The sequence below is a fragment of the Ochlerotatus camptorhynchus genome, unplaced genomic scaffold, assembly GCF_037179485.1.
Source record: "Ochlerotatus camptorhynchus isolate MF236.1 unplaced genomic scaffold, CSIRO-AGI_Acam_v1.1 ptg000277l, whole genome shotgun sequence".
Taxonomy (NCBI): Eukaryota; Metazoa; Arthropoda; class Insecta; order Diptera; family Culicidae; genus Ochlerotatus; species Ochlerotatus camptorhynchus.
In genome coordinates this window covers 3,080,522-3,097,500 of record NW_027040766.1, presented here as the reverse complement: position 1 = coordinate 3,097,500, position 16,979 = coordinate 3,080,522, and the positions used below count along the sequence as shown (strand labels likewise).

The following is a 16,979-nucleotide window of genomic DNA, read 5'->3' as shown; positions in this document are numbered from 1 at the left end:
AAAGCATGACTGAGATAGTCCTATGGCTCGACTGGCTAACTCGTGTGTATATATTTTATACATTTTACATTACACACATTTTAGACCAACTGAGTAGATTCTTCTCGTTTAGATTTGTATGTAACCATAAATTCGACGTCACATTCCTAGCAGCGTAGGAATAGCGGTATAATGAAAGAGATGATAATTTCACTAGGCCTTTTCTTTTTGACTTTGGATGTACCTACACATTTAGATTTTTTTTGCCGAGATGGGCACCACCGAGCAGCTTGGTATTTTATTTGGCTGGATCTCAGCGAAAAACTTGCCACGTGGTGAGAAAATTCTTAGCTACTGTCTACCAGACAAAAAGTCTTGACCCCCTAAACAACTTTGCCCAAGACAGCAACTTTCTAGCTGATCAAGATCTCGACCCAAATATGCGAGAAAGGCACGTATATGCTAGCGCCGCATAGTGAAAAAATTCTGAACTATTGTCACCCAACAAAAAGATTTTAACTTCCCGAAAAACTTTGCCGAATACATTTACTTTCTATCTGGTCAGGATCTAGAGATATTTTATATGCGAGAAATTCACATGTATAGTAGTGCTGCGAAGTGAGAAAACTCCAAACAACTGTTCACCTGCGGAAAGGCCTTGACCTCCTGAATAACTATGCCTAAGACAGTACCTTTCTATCTGGTTGGGAACTCGAGATATTTTATATAAGAATTTCACGTGTATACTAGCGTCGCATAGTGAGCAAATTCTGAACTATTGGTGCTCAATAGGATTTGACCTCCTGAAAAACTTTGTGGTAGACAGTAACTTTCTATCTGGTCAGGATCTCGATATATTCCATGTTCTAATAAATGAAGTCAAATCCCACGTAGTATTGCCACAGTTTACGCGATTTCCATTTACATTTTCCCTATTATCCACAATTTTTAGGTGTTTACTGTAATCAAAGTTTAGCTTGTTTAGATCAAAACAAGTTTTTTGAGGAATACTCCTTGGTTTCAGATCGACTGGTAACTCAGCAACAAAATGGCAATGGAAAACTCATGTGTGTTGTACAAAGTACACCAGCGCGAGTAACGGAGGGTTAATAAATGTATAATAGTGTCTAATTAAACATTATTTCACATGAGAATCAAGCGTCTATTGTAACGGTCACTCCATGTTGTAAATATTAAATCAGTCAGTCACTCCATGTTGCAAATATTTAAACAGCCAGTCACTCATTGTTGTAAATATCAAATTAGCTATAATTAAAGTAGGATGAAATGAATCTAATCTATACGCCAAAAACTACGCCAGTAGCGAAACGACACTGGTCGATTTACTATAAAAATAGAATATCTCGTGAGTAAAGCCACACGACCTTGTGCAATTTCTCCCAAGGCCGAGTCCAGTGAAATCTTCGGGAAAGTTGGGAAAAGAGAGAGTTGTGGCTACACCCGACATTGAACGAAGGACCAGCGATCGGAATGATCTCTCGCATTGCCGATCTAGTTCGAAGAAGTTCGCGGGAAAATCGAACTTCCGTTAAGTTCGGCCGAGGTCACCTTCCCTAATCTGAGGGTCACGGTTTCGCCTCACTTTCGTCCGAACCGCAGATAACAGTGGAAGTGTGTCCTTTTTTTGTTCGCGTTATTTGATAGTTTTGTATAGTGAGTTAAAGCAACGTGGTTTTACTTTATTCTTGAATTCTAATTTCTCCTCGTTGACTGTTTAGTTATAGCTATCAATCTAAAAGTAGTGTGCGTCATAGGCTAGACTTTGTGTGTGCAAAAAACAAGCTAGACCAGGTAATGTGCTGCTCGGTAAAGAAAATCTGTGCAATGTGCTTAATGGTATTTTCAACAGCCGACGGCTACATCCTCTTCCAACGCCATCATCTGCATCCCCGGGGCGAAAGATTCCGGCAACCGTCACCTTGGCCGGTGGAAAGCGATCCGCATCCACATCGCTTGTCGGGGTTTGGTGGTTGTCAAGCGCCACCTGTGGTAGAATTACCATCCGTCCAACCACGTGGAAATCGTTGGCCGTTTAATCACCAACGGTCGAACGCTAAGTAGCACCGTCGCCGCCCGTAACAGCAGCGCAGCAATCAACAGCAGCATCATCAACTGGTGAGTCCGTTCCAATTGTTTCTTTGTCGAGTGTGGCGTCCGGCGAGGGCGCCACGGAGGACCTTTTTTGCCGACCATAAGGTCGAAGAGCATGAATTGCTAAGATTTGGATAAGTCCAATATTTGTGAGGTTGGGTGTCGGCAGGTGGGTGCACACGTATCGTAATATATGGATGCCCACCCAACCCTTTAATGTGAGACACCTGGGTGCCAAGCTTTGCCGTTCCCCGCTTGCTGCATCGTCGTCGTCGAGATTAACCGAGAAGAAAAACACAAGAGCACAGCACAATATAATAGGTAGATAGAAGAACCGCACGCACACAAGTATAGGTAGAGGAATAGAATAAAGAGGAGTAGGAAAATACAAGCAATCCAAAGTTCTGAAAAGCATGAGTTTACAATAAACCTCAACTTACCGTTTTCCGTTATAAAATGAATGTTTGATTTGAATTGAATGTAATGTTGTTGATCAGTCCTATTAAAACTTTTGAATGAAAGGAAGAAAGTGTCTTCACGTTGTTTCGGGTCCGGGTAATTATGTTGTCTTCCACGTGGTCGGTATTTGACTTGTATGTGGCGTACCTCTTTTGTTGAAGCTGCACCTCTGGCGGAAATAAGTGGAACTACCGATGAGGAAAGCTTGACGTGTAACGTCGTTTAGGTTTGTGTGATCTCTTACCGTGAGCTTCGGGGAAATATTTCGGGGTGTGAGAGATTATGCTGTTTTAGCAATAAGGTTTTCTACCCGATCAATTTCGGTGGTAGTGAAGCTGGCTCGATCTCTTCTTTTTAGGAAGATTACACTTGGACTCGCCCTTGAGGCAGTCTCATCCGGGCAAACTCAACATGGTATGCGGTCTCCTTTATCGGAGTGGCGCTTAAGCCGCATACTTATTCGAGATCGACCAGTGACGGCTACACTATATACACACACCTTTATACCATCGCTGTTTAAGGAAGTAATTATGTCTAATAAACGCTGAATAATCAAAAATTTGATTGAATAAGCTCTGTTACCACTTATGTATGTCGAATGAAAGCTTCTCGACATATTTTATTCAACACCAAATATTTCGATATTTTGGTTGAATAAATTCTCCAAATTTGCGTGAAAAAAGCCTGAACAGAAGTTATTATTAAAAATAGTACAAGTATTATTAAGCATGAAGTGGAATAAAATCGCCAAGAAGTCGTTTCTTTAAAAGGCAATTGTTTGTTGGGTAGAGTACAAGTTTGATAATCGCAACGTTTCGGAGTGCAACCTTTTTTTTCGTCGGCATGATTAATTTCACTCACTAATACACTCCACATTATTTTTTCTGTGTTTGACACCTGTCAAATTCTTTATACCTGTCAAATTCACTTTGAAATAGTCATAATCAGCGATTTTACGACTCGCGACTCTGGGTGAACGCTCACGAATCATAAAATCTCTGATTGTAACACTCTGGAAGCGAAATTTACAGGTTTTATGCGTCAGATACTTGCCTTTCAATATCTTCTTGTATCTAACAAGTACAAAATATCATTATAACGTCTAATGATTTCAAAATTCAGAAAATCATTTTTTTTATAGCAAGTGAGTGGAAGCAACCATGGTCTCCACTAATATCCTGCGCTGATGAATCCCTCATAATGGTAAGCAAATCTCACATCCTTCGGTTGGGTGTAGCTATATAAATTCAAGATTTCGAAATTTGAAAAAATCTCAAGATCTAGAGTTAAAAAAAAAATCCCAGCCATTATAAATAATTAAATGAGACATTTTTAAAGATCAGAGAGCGAAAACTCGGGCCATGAATCAGGGTCATGAAAAATTGGAAAATATTTTGATAATCCGGAATTAAAAAAAATCAAAACCCTCTTACATGAAAAGATTAAAACCATCTAAAACTAAAGGAAGTATTCGATATGCCAGACTTCACAACATGCTTAGGATTGTATGTCTGAAACTTCGATAATTTTTAAGAATCATCTTCAAGTTGAATTTCCAAACAAACTTCAAACCAACTGCTCTTTCTTTTTCATATGATTTTAATGTTATGTTATATTAAGACAACTGTAGAAAATCTCTGCTCTAAGACAAAAAAAAATTGGACAACAATTATCAAATAAAGAAGAATATATATAAAAACAAAATGTTATGGATACTAGGTTGTTTATTGATACTTCAATTTGAAGGAGGCATTATTGTTATTTACAGTAATTTTGCCTATTTACACAAGAACTGGTTCGAGTAAGACTTAGAACTAAATAATATTTGCCACTTCCCAATCACGAATTGCTTAACAACATATTTACACTCACTTTAATAACAATATTTACAACACAAAATGTACGATTCATTCTCCATGCTGTAACTTGACGATGGCTAGTTTACCACCATTTATCATCCTCAGTCTCACTGCTAGCAGTCCGGAACCTATTACCCGTATCGATCACGTCAGCCCGTTTCCTAGCGTGGTGTCGTGCCGCCAGCATTATCAGCTCATTAATCGATGGATTCTCAAAGTCCCCCGGACTGAACCTCGGCTTGAAGTCAGTCATAAAATAATCATCATCAACTCCACTCTCATCGTACGCATAGTCCGGCGAATGGCCCTCCAAGCCGTTATTTTCACCCGACGCCCAACCGTCAACGTTCTCCACCTTTTCACCGCTGGCCTTAACCGTTTCAGTCGGCTCGTGCTCCACCAGGTAGTCGTCATCGTCTTCATAGTAATCATCATCATCCTCGACCCCACTGCTGTTGTCGTCGGCGTCGTCGTCGTCGTCGTCTAGACCATTGTTTCCAATCTGCGCGAGAACGGCTTCCATAATTGCCGCCTCGTTCGCATCGTCGATGTGCCGTTCCTCCGCCGATGTCAGACCAGCTGTCCTCTTGATTGCTACTCCCGAGTAGAGTGATCGCTTCGCCCGTGGCACCTTGATCGTTACTTCGACGTTTTCCAGCTTGATCGAATCCGATCGCTTGTTGCGTGTTTTCTGCGCAGGTCTCTCCCTGTAGACTTGCTGGCAAATTGCGGCTACCATGCGGAGCAATCGCTGCGAGGGTTCCATTCCGGGTTCGTGCGAGAACTTGATCGTTCGGGAATTGTCCGGATTGTACACCATCTGGACGGAGTTGCCTTTGAGGTCGTTTTTTAGGTGATTTCTGATTTCCTGCTTCCCAAAACGAATCTCGCGAGAACTCAACAGATCGGACAGAAGATCACTTCGCGGTTCGGAGCGTTTGCGATGGGCGTCTTCCTCAATCAAATCCCAAAAACTGCCGAAGATCTTTTGCAGCGCAACAAGCTCATCACTGCTAAGCTTGTGTTGACGAAGTTGTTTGATCGTCACTGGGACGAGTTGGAGCACTTCCAGTTCATCGAAATTTTGCACGTTGATAGATGAGATGTCTGTAATGGGGAGAGAATCATTGCATTAGTATCGATTCAGTGGGTGCTGGATGGAAGATTTTTCACTCTGTCACAAAGTGAAACTGTTACGCAACGGTACGAATGCTCAACTTACCAAGTTTTTTAGATTTAGGGAATAATCCTTCGATCTGCAGTCTCTGGCGATAAGATGCCAGAGTTTTGAAATAAACACTGTAGTCTTCGTTCATGTGTTGTTTTTCCCGGATAACGGATCCAGCTGCGAAGTGCATAATTGTGCACATTGCGATCAACAACACTGCTTTTGAGTACATTTTCGTTACTGTTTTTCAAAGTCTTCACTATCGCAAATCACTCGAATGTTGTTCTAATTAATGACACTAATCACTATATTTCAAATTTCCAGTTTCACTTCAGAATTGACGTTGTTGCTTTGAAGAACCACTTGCGAATGTGTATCACTTCTACTGAATCCAAACTTTAAATATCATATCTCTACCTCCCTTCCCCTGGGAGTTCATTTCTATGTTCTACCATGCATTGTACTCCAAGCACTTGTCTTGATTTTCCTTTTCACTCGTTCAAGAACGGCTACCCATTGGCGACGCGACCTTCTGGCGCACGCATAGTCTATCTCTGTTTACATAATTCTCAGCCTTGCCATTCCTCCTACCGTTTCCCAATGGAATGCATAGTCTGGTCGAGGATTGGTCGTCAGGAGGAAAATGTGTCCTGTGTAGCGACTTCTATGTACAGCAAAGGACACCCCGGCCTAAACCTGAATGGTAGGTTAAGTAAGCAGCAGCAAAGAAGGATAAACCACAGCAATCATGAGCTACTGGTGGAGGCGTGGCGCTTGGCTCCACGATAATCAAAACAAACGGATGGCGGCACGGGTGTTGATGGGATTTACTTTGATTGAAGCGATTAAAGGGTAAAAATGGGTTTAATCGACTTCATTTTTTGTAGCTGTTCTACATACTTTTTTTGAAGTAGGTACCTGAGTTTTTATTTTTATCTTTGAATGTTTTTTTTTTTTGTAATTAAAGAGAATAGATATTTTTACCTGAAAATCAGACCACTTTTTTCAAACGCACGCCATTTTGTTAAAAATCAATATTTTTACAATCGACCATGTACTTCACTAGTTTAAACATTCTAGCTTATGAAACTTTTATCCATGTTGTTCTAGGACTACCTCCGGCTGCAAATCGTTTCTGCCCGCTAACCGTTTCATGCCGGGGATGCTTTCTCTTAGACGACTGCAGCGCACCCTCGTTGCACATTTCAAAAACCAAAATTTAGGAAAATGATATTTAAAATATTTTCATTAAAATGCTGAAACCGCATTCTTTTAAGTGTTTCCGTTCGCCAAAAAAATGTGAAATTTACCCTTTTTTTCGTCTTTTCACTAGCCTAACCTTTAAGGTCATATTTACGGAGATAAACGGATTTAACCCTGTAATGGTAACCTTAAATCAAGGACCTGGGGCTGATATGCACCCCACACCAAGTATTGCTGTATCTCAAGATCTTAATTATTTAGAAGGGTGATGTCTCAAACAAAGTTGATCATGAGGTCAAGGTTTGTTTGATGGTGGACAGATAAATTCGGAATTCTGTCGCTAGGCCGCACTTTTGAGCATCCCGTATGTACATATTCTGAACTGCTGTATATCAATATTAGATTATATTCAATCCAGATTATATAGCAGGATAATGTTTCCGGCAAAGTTAATCAGGAGCATTTAAACAACAATTCCGGTGGAAGGTCGTAAGATAAATTGAAGAAATCTGAAGCTATTTGAATTGAAAAGTAAAAGAAAACTGCATTTCAGTGCATTGGCACAAGAAGATCCTCCAACCAACCTATGGACTAATAATTCTTCTTCTTCTTCTTCTTCTTCTTCTTCTTCGCATTTCAAGCTTATTGCATATCGCATATTAGCTTAATGTTCTAGATGCACTTCCACAGTTATTAATTTTGAGAGCTTTCGAAGCCTGTACCATTTTTGCATTGGTATAATTGTGTGGCAAAAGTCAAATCATACTTCTATGCCCAGGGAAGTCGAGAAATTTTCCAACCCGAAAAATTCCTAGACCGGACCGGGAGTTGAACCCAGCCACTTCCAGCTCTTGCTTTGTAGCTGTGCCTTTACCGGCTGAGCTACGGGCGGCCCCTATGGAGCCTATGGACTACTACACTACTTCATTTCATGAGGACACCCGTCTCCACAATTATTTCCAGTATAGCCTGAGTGATACAATTGATAATCCAGCGGATCGGGTTGAATTGATGCAGTTCGAACCGTCTTCTACCGAGCCTTCGCAGAATGGTAGTTGTTATCCGGTTGTGATTTATTCCGTGTTGTGTTTATGTTTGACAGCTGCGGATGTTGCTTCTTCTTATTTGTGAAATGTCGATGCATGCTAAGATTTCTGTGAATCAGCAATATACACTTGAGTTAAAACCGTTTTCAAATCCGTTATTTCAAATCCGAAATAGACCCAAATGATGTTGTTCCATTACTAAGTGGCCCATGCTTTATATAGAAGAGTGATGTCTTCGGCAAAGTTGACCAAGACTTATGGCCAAATAATGCTAGGAGGTGGACAGATCAACTCTGAAATTCTACCACTAGTGCTAGTGAGCATGCAAATATTTTTTACTGCTGTATGTCCACATACTGAAAATATAGAAGGGTGATGTCTTCGACAAAGTTTACCACGGGTCAAAGGCTGCCGAGGGGCTGACCGATCTCTCACTAGGTGGTGCTTGTGTGCATCTCACATGCAAATATTATGTGCAAATCGCGATTATGACCAAATTTAAGGAGATAAACGGGATTAACCCTGTAATGGTAACCCCACACCATGTATTGCTCTATCTCAATATCTTAATTATATAGACGGGTGATGTTTTGGACAAAGTTGATCAGAAGGTCTTGGATGGTGAACAGATCATGTTAGAATTTCTGCTATATATTTCCATTTCTGGGAAAAATTACGACGCAGCTTTGCCAGGTCATTTTCAGAAAAATCTGACCAGGGCAAATATAAAATCTGGAAAAATCTGGAATGCTCAAAAGAATCCAGTTCTTAACTTTATGCTATTGAAATCAAAGTGATTTGCCAATCTCCGGGCAGTATAATCATCTCGAATTTATTTAAAGTACTAGAATGGTTATGAATTACATGTCTAGATCAATTATATAAAGCAAATAACTTTTAAGCATTGCTAAAATCATACAAAAGTTAAGAAAAGTATTCACACAGTGTGCCTAAAAAGTTTAAATATCCATTACGCAGCATTTCAAAAATTGAGTTAAATTGTGGATAAAATACTGCAGAAAATAATTTTAGAATTTGTTTTAAACTGTAACTATTTTTTGAAAAAATGGATGGGTTTTTTAAGCTAATAGTCGGTGTAGTCCTTACTATTTGATGCGGTACCAGATTTTGAAGATTTTATTAGTTCTAAATAATTCTAATATTACCCTGAGGTTGACCAGTAGACCCTTAGGCTATTTTATTTTGAAGTAAAATTCACCTGACTGAAGTGGGAATCAAAACCTAACATCGTGGTACTCACACACAGTTTACCTAAACTACGGATAACTCCACTATTCGTATGATCATTACGAATAATTTTATGCCAAAGAATAATTTTATTATTTCATTTTATGATGTACAAGGGGGTCAGGGGCCATGTCACCGATATGAATATTCACACCATCCATAATACACCAGGGAAGGGGAGAGGAGTGAGCAACACAGCATCTTTACCCATGGGGGTTCTGTGAGGTACACTTATGGTGAACCAGCTGCTCAGGAAATGTAGAAAGGAAGAGGGTTGGGTAGGTTTAAAATGCAGAATTAGATGCAGAATTAGATGCCGTCACGATTGAATGCGCATGTTTAAAAAACATTGACCTGTCGTATAAATTTTCATATCATCTAGTTGTGGTTATTATCAATAATACTTACATTTCGATAAAGATGATGCTATCTATTTTACCTTATATGTGATACTTATAATCACATAATCCAACTTTGAATCGTAGACCAGGTCCATTAACAATACACTCGTTCCGAGAAGGGGGTCATCCTGTATAGTCATCTTTTTCTTCTTCAGGTTCGCTCACAACTCGGAATGAACGTTCAGTGTGGTTAGTAATATCAAATAGTGTTACATGCAAACGAAAAGCAGATACAGCAAGGATTAGTTTTTTAAAGTAATAGTTTCATCTGAATACCAAACTAACTATATTTCAGTGACATTGTCTCACTCTGAACCTACATTTAAATAATGAGAGAGAGAAGGATTAGTATTTTCCATTTAATTCCACTACTTTATTTGCTTATCCTTGACAGATACGCGTATTTCGTCTACAATGTGCAGACTTCTTCAGTGTCTTGTACTAATACTCGACTGAAGAAAAACATCGCATTTACCGAATATATATTAATACAGGTACATTTTCTCTTAGAAACTAGGTAAACTTAAATTTAATTTTCTATAGGAACAGGTACTCCGCTGCTTACTCGTTGATATGTCCTAGGTAGTAACTTGAAAAGCCATGTGTGTCCGTTTCCTTGATCCCTGTTGAGTAAAGTTGAATTACGTTGTTTGTTGATCTCGAGGCTTTCTGCAACATCCAATTTCCATGGTGTAGATACGGTTCGTAAAATCGTGATGTCCTCCGTCGATAGTTGGTGGTCCTCTGTGAAGATGTGTTCTGCAACCTTTGATTTAAAATCATATGTTAGGCCTTTTTCCTCTTGCTTTTTGGCCTTATTATTCTGTCTAGGGCCAAGGTAGCAGAGGAGTGCGAATCGGATAGGAAGCGGAAGCTGCAGGATAGGAAGCTAAACAGACTACGGCAGGAGTCTCAACGGAGACGGACGACACACCGAACGGGTGAGCAGATACCATCAACCATCACCACGGCGCCGAGGGTTCACTCCATTGATGGGTTGGTTGTCAACCGATCGACGACCGCATTCACGGAAGAACAATTGACACACCTCAACAAGGGGCTAGGATACGCGGTTACAACCAAGCCAGACGTGGAGCAGATCATCATTGACGTAGAAACAGCGATTACCAAGACGCTTCCAACAACATCACAGAATACGGTTAGGACTATTACATCGAACATAATCAAGGACGGACAGGACGGACGCGCCAACGAAAAAGAAATTCGGATTGTAAAGGAGCTTAAAAGTAAAGCAGTATACTACGTAAAGGCAGACAAGGGAAACGCGGTCGTTATCATGGACAAGGACGATTACGATAATCAAATGGCAACGAAGATTAACAACGGACCGTATAGACAGCTTCGAGTAGACCCCTTACAGAACATAGTGAAACGCGTGGAGAAAGCACTGAAGGAGTGCAAATCGATATTAGGAGATGGAGCAGGTCGTATACGGGAAGCCAATCCCATTCTACCCAGGATCAAAGGTCTTCCCAAAGTCCACAAACCAGGAAATGAAATGCGAGAGATCGTGTCTGCAGTTGGTTCCCCCACCCACAAACTAGCGAAGTGGCTAGTCAAAGAGTTCCAGAGTATGCCGAATCAGTTCCAGAGCAAAGCAGTTAGTAACACCCAGGAGTTCACCCAGCAACTACAATCTTCAGGAGACATCAACGAGGACGAGATTATGGTATCTTTCGACGTCACAGCTCTTTTTCCCAGCGTACCGGTCAAGGAAGCGATCAACCATTTGGAGGACTGGCTATTAACACAACGAGAGGATGCAGCATGGAGAAACAAGGTTCGGACGTACCTTAAGCTGACCCGCCTTTGCATGGAAGAGAACTACTTCTCTTTCCGAGGTAACTTCTACAAGCAGACGAAAGGAGCCCCAATGGGAAACCCCCTATCCCCCTTCTTGTGTGAACTTTTCATGGCCAACTTGGAGACAATCCTGAAGGAGAAAGGACTATTACCAAACCGTTGGTGGAGGTTTGTTGACGATATCTTCAGCGTAGTTAAACGGGAAGCCCTTCCACAAATTTTAGATGAGATCAACAGAATTCATAAGGATATCAAATTCACTCACGAGGTAGAAAAAGACGGGAAACTCGCATTTCTCGATCTTCTAGTCATCAGGGAATCGTCATCATCTTCCTCGCTTGAATACGAAATTTACAGGAAACCAACAAGCACCAAAAGAGTTATCCCCTATACTTCCAACCATTCGTTCCAGCAGAAAATGGCCGCCTTTCACCACATGATTCACCGAATGCAGACTTTTCCACTCAGCGATACAGGAAAGGTTAAGGAATTACAGTACATCTTCGAAACAGCAAGACTCAACGGATACAAGGAGACCACAATCCAGGCAATCATCGATAAAAAAGCGAGAATTCTACAAAGGAGATTATTTACAACCCTCACCACAGCACCTGAACCATTAAAACGAGTGTCCGTTCCATTTGATCAAGATATTACTTGTAAACTAAGACCACAGTTAAAACAATTCGGATTAGATTTAGTTTTCACCAGTAGACATAACCAGTTGAAATCATTGTTAGGATCCACTAAAGACCCAGTTAATGTTTTAGGTAAAGCAGGTGTATATAAAATAAGTTGTAATCATTGTAACAAAGTATATGTAGGACAAACCAAGAGAACTTTAGCAACTAGATTTAAAGAACATATAGCGGAGGTTAATAAGGTCAAAAAGCAAGAGGAAAAAGGCCTAACATATGATTTCAAATCAAAGGTTGCAGAACACATCTTCACAGAGGACCACCAACTATCGACGGAGGACATCACGATTTTACGAACCGTATCTACACCATGGAAATTGGATGTTGCAGAAAGCCTCGAGATCAACAAACAACGTAATTCAACTTTACTCAACAGGGATCAAGGAAACGGACACACATGGCTTTTCAAGTTACTACCTAGGACATATCAACGAGTAAGCAGCGGAGTACCTGTTCCTACAGAAAATTAAATTTAAGTTTACCTAGTTTCTAAGAGAAAATGTACCTGTATTAATATATATTCGGTAAATGCGATGTTTTTCTTCAGTCGAGTATTAGTACAAGACACTGAAGAAGTCTGCACATTGTAGACGAAATACGCGTATCTGTCAAGGATAAGCAAATAAAGTAGTGGAATTAAATGGAAAATACTAATCCTTCTCTCTCTCATTATACAGGTATTCCACTAAGACGCCCACATTCATCATGATTCTACATTTAAAGTTATTTTGTGATTACAGTTACTTTGGTACTCACATGAAATGTTGTGCAAGTACCACAAGTTCAACAACGCCCAACTATGGACAGCTCAATTTTAATACCATTTACTCTTTGAATCAGCGTACACCAACATGATAATCTACTAAGAAACACCTAAGAATGTATAGAGATAAAGCTCAAAATTACAATTTTAACTGATGGTACTTTATAAACATTAAACTGTCCAATATTGGACCCTGCCAACACACGGCGCCTGCACGGTAATGTGGACCGTCAGAATGGTTCATCGGTTGCGAAGTGAAGTGCTTCTCAAACTGAAGCGATACATTTCTCAATTTTTCAACGTTATCCTAACGTAAACTTAATATTATCACCCATATGCCCGTCCACGCCCGAAACCCATCCACCACACAAAATCAAATAAAAATGTTATTTAAACGAGAATATGGGTGTATATCTTCACTGTAACAACTACGGGTAATCATCGAAAATACTTGCATTTTACTCAGGCACTTTTGAGCAAACTGCAATCACTCTCTCATACACGAAATGTGCCACGACCAAATTGGCACAACGACGCCCTATACGCTCTCTTACCAAATCGCAGAGTATGCCAAAGAATAATTTTATTATATAACAAAAATGAAAGTCTAATAGCGTCATTTTAGAAGTCTCAGGATTTTGAATTGATTCTAAATTCTGGAATTCATATTTTCCCTAGGTTCCAGATCATGACATTTTTTGTTAGTCTGAATTTCCTTGGAAGTCTTCACAGGATACTTCGTCCTTTTTCCGAGTTTCATTTGAATCATCCTAGAATCCCATCGTACTTATTTTCTGGATTCCCCTAAAATAATCTTGATAATATCCAACTTTTCCAGTAACATTCTAAGAGTTCTTAGCATTACCTCCTGTAATCTCTTATAAATCACTCTCCAATTCCACAATTCCCTCAAACTGATAATAATTCCCAAGAATTGGCAAAATATCGTTTCCATTTTTCTCTATGAAATTCCTTCAGAATATTCTTAATAATTTTCTTGGTACACTCTTCAGAATGACCGTCACACTCTACTCAGACTTATCCGATCATTCCCTTTGAACTACTTTGTAGGTAAGGTCAGAATTGTTTTGAAATCCTCTTCAGTATTTCCTAAGTACTCAAGTACTTTGCCAAAGTAGCCTTGAAAGTTTCCCATGCCCATGCATTTATTATGTCATGTTAAATCTAGAAAAATTTTCTACCCCCTCCTAATAACGTGACGATTTTCCTATATCTAATGCATTGCTTGTCACCAAATCTTAACCCCCCCCCCTTAGAGCATGACATAATGTATGCATCAACCCTTAAATTTCCTAACATTTTATTAAAATTAATCTTCATAGACACATTGAACAAAATTCCATTCCGATTCGTATCAGCATACTCCTTAAGTTTCATAAAAGAATTTTCTATGATTTCTCTTCAGTATTCTATTCACAAAATCTCCATGCAATTGTGATCAGAATTGACAAGACAATCGACACCGTCTTCAACCAGAGGTTGCACAGACTGAATACTTAACACTAGATAACAGACACTAACAATTTTCGCAATGTAAACGCTTTGCTCATTTCATTTATACAGCCTCAAGCTGTATTCAAATGTTATACGATATGAGGAAACCTTTACTCAACCTCTTTGCAAACAAATCTGGCGAACTTAGTCAGCTACTTATAGCTGTTGTGACGGTTGAGACAAGCTCTTATTGCATATCTATTTACGCTTCTATACAGCTGATATCCTGCTGTTTAGTTGTGTGTGAACTTGTAAGGCGCTTACTCAACCTTTAATCGATTATCCAATAATCACTACACAGCTTTCTCTTGACGCCAGGTTAAATATTGTTTACGCTTTTTTTTTGTGTTGGAGGAATTTATCATGTTTATTTTACTGCGAATCAATTAATCGAAATTAGTTATAAGCACACCACCAAGTTGATTGACATTGTACCGGAACTTGGAATCGAACTCGAGACGACCACATTGGCGAACCTTCATACTACTAACTTCGCTACGCCAACACTTTGAACAAGATCGCTGTATAGAAGCTTTATAAAAGTGCACATGAATCACTTTTCTCGACTAGTTAATTCAGCTTTGTAAAGAAGCAGAGTAAAAGCTGTAAAACTACACAAGTCTAAAAATAAACCTAGTTGACTGTAAATTAGCTTCCAAAGAAGAGCTAACACAGTGAATTAGTTGAGTACAGGTAGTTTAGTTGTTGAAAAAGCACTTTTGATGTTTATGTTATTCAGCAAGAGTGGTTGGTTGTGTAGAAGCCATTAAGTAAGTAATATATTCGCTGTATTAGCTTTGTTTTGAAGCTAAAAGTTGAAAGTTGATTAATATTTGCATAGAAGTTACATTAGCGTTTATTGGGTGATGTGATTCAGTGCGTCTGACAAATTGAATAATGGTTGTGAAAAAGTTGAGTTAACGCTCTCCAAAACTATTTTGCAAGCTTTTGCTTGTAACTGTATCTGCAGCTTTGTTTCAGCTACTTTACAGCACAACGCTGGAAAGGTTGGCTTATAATGCTGAAAATGTTAGTTAGGAACACACCACACCCAGTAGACCAGTAAGGAAATTTTCAGATTGCCTAAAATTGCACCGGCTGGAGTGGTAATTGAACCCTCACTTTGTGGCACTCACAATACGCCTGTACGACGGGTGATGCCGCACTACCACGAAGCCCACAAAGGTGGATGGAACTCTACTCAGAATTAACTTGAAATTCTCCTTTGATTTCACAAGGAATTCGCCTCACACTTCACTGTGAACTATTTTCAGAATTACCTTAAAATTCTGAAATTCTATGGCAATTCAGAATTCTAATGAGGTAACTCATTATTCACAGGTACTTGAAACCCTAATGAATTATCTTAAAAAATCCATCCGGAATCAGGAGCCCCTTAACTGAAACGAGACAGGAACAAAACCAAAAAAAAACTCTGTTAAAATATGTTTCAAAGGAGTTCCTATCTGGAACTTCCACCCCTACCTTTTTGAGAGCCTCCCCTCTGGAGGTTTTAAAGACAAACCAGCCTAGGGGTGAAAGTCTTTTTAATACAGAAACAAACAAAAATTCTCACGAACATACATCACTTTGCTAAGATTCAAAAGCCTTGCTAATTTTCCAAAGCTCAATTTAAGTCTTAAATCCTGAATAGTTTTCGATTTCTCTAAATTCCAAATTATGAAAATTCCTCCATATTGAAATTTCGATTATTCTAAATTCAGCATTCCATCAAAATAAATTATAATCAAAATCTAAACAAAAACTCAAAATAAAAAATCCAGACCCGATATTTTAAAAAGTTTGAACTTTTGTTTCAGTTAATAATCTTAAGAAAATGTCTCAATTTTCATGATTCAGCAATCAATTAACATGTTGGAACAATTCCATGTACGATGTTGCAATAATGTCCAACGTTGATGGCCTTTAATAATTAAAGTAGCAAGGTTGGCTTTTATTTTTTGATTAGGGTAAATCAATGGCAGTGATATTTTTAAAGCAACATGTTAAAACAATCTGGGAAAATCTGGAACATATCAAGGTTGCAAAGACTCATTTCAGCTAAAATAATGTTTTTCGGAATAATAAAACCAAAAGATGGTATGATGGCATGTTTTACTTGTAACTTACAAGAAGAGGTTACAAAGTATGCGTTGGAAACATAAAACCTGTAAATTTTGCTTTCTATGAGTCACAATCAGCGATTTGCTGATCGCTGAGTGAGTGAGTGAGTGAGTGAGTGAGTTTGTAAAAAATCGGTGATTGTGACTCTCATGAAGTGAAATAAACAGGTTTAATATGTCAAACACATTCTTTGCAACCTCTTCTTGTATCCTACCAATTTAAAATTTGATCATGGCATCTAATTATTTCATAATTTAGAAAAACATTGTTTTAGCTGAAATGAGTCTTTGCAACCTTGGAACATATTTAAAAAATCTAGAAATATACGTGGTCTGTCTGTGTATCTGGAAAGACGACTAAAAATTTGGAAAATCCAGAAAAATGTGGAATACTGGCAACGCTGGTCGCAGCATGCTATTAAAGTTGATAATCTGACACCAAATGCTATGTTTTCTATGTATTGGCAATAACTAACCGTAGGTTCTATTTTGCGAGATGTTTAGGAGTTGATACATTTTGAAAACATATAGGGAAACGCTCCTATAGTTGCGGTACGTTAGAAGCGTTAGGTTCCTATAGT

The 16,979-nt window shown here is 39.1% G+C and overlaps 1 protein-coding gene across 1 annotated transcript; it reads right to left on the bottom strand.

Moving 5' to 3' along the window:
- Positions 1 to 4,491: 4,491 nt before the first annotated feature.
- Positions 4,492 to 5,809, bottom strand: LOC135706362 (uncharacterized). Its single transcript, XM_065227977.1, has 2 exons — positions 5,632 to 5,809; positions 4,492 to 5,516 (listed from the first exon to the last, which is right to left on the bottom strand). Exons 1-2 carry the CDS (start codon positions 5,807 to 5,809, stop codon positions 4,492 to 4,494), a joined length of 1,203 nt encoding a protein of 400 aa, XP_065084049.1.
- Positions 5,810 to 16,979: the final 11,170 nt, after the last annotated feature.

What these genes read in the sequence shown, in the direction of transcription:
- LOC135706362 (XM_065227977.1), bottom strand. Translation starts at nt 5,809, where the DNA reads ATGTACTCAAAAGCAGTGTTGTTGATCGCAATGTGCACAATTATGCAC. An exon ending in CCCTAAATCTAAAAAACTTG is followed by an intron (nt 5,517 to 5,631) that starts GTAAGTTGAGCA and finishes TCCCCATTACAG; the next exon opens with ACATCTCATCTATCAACGTG.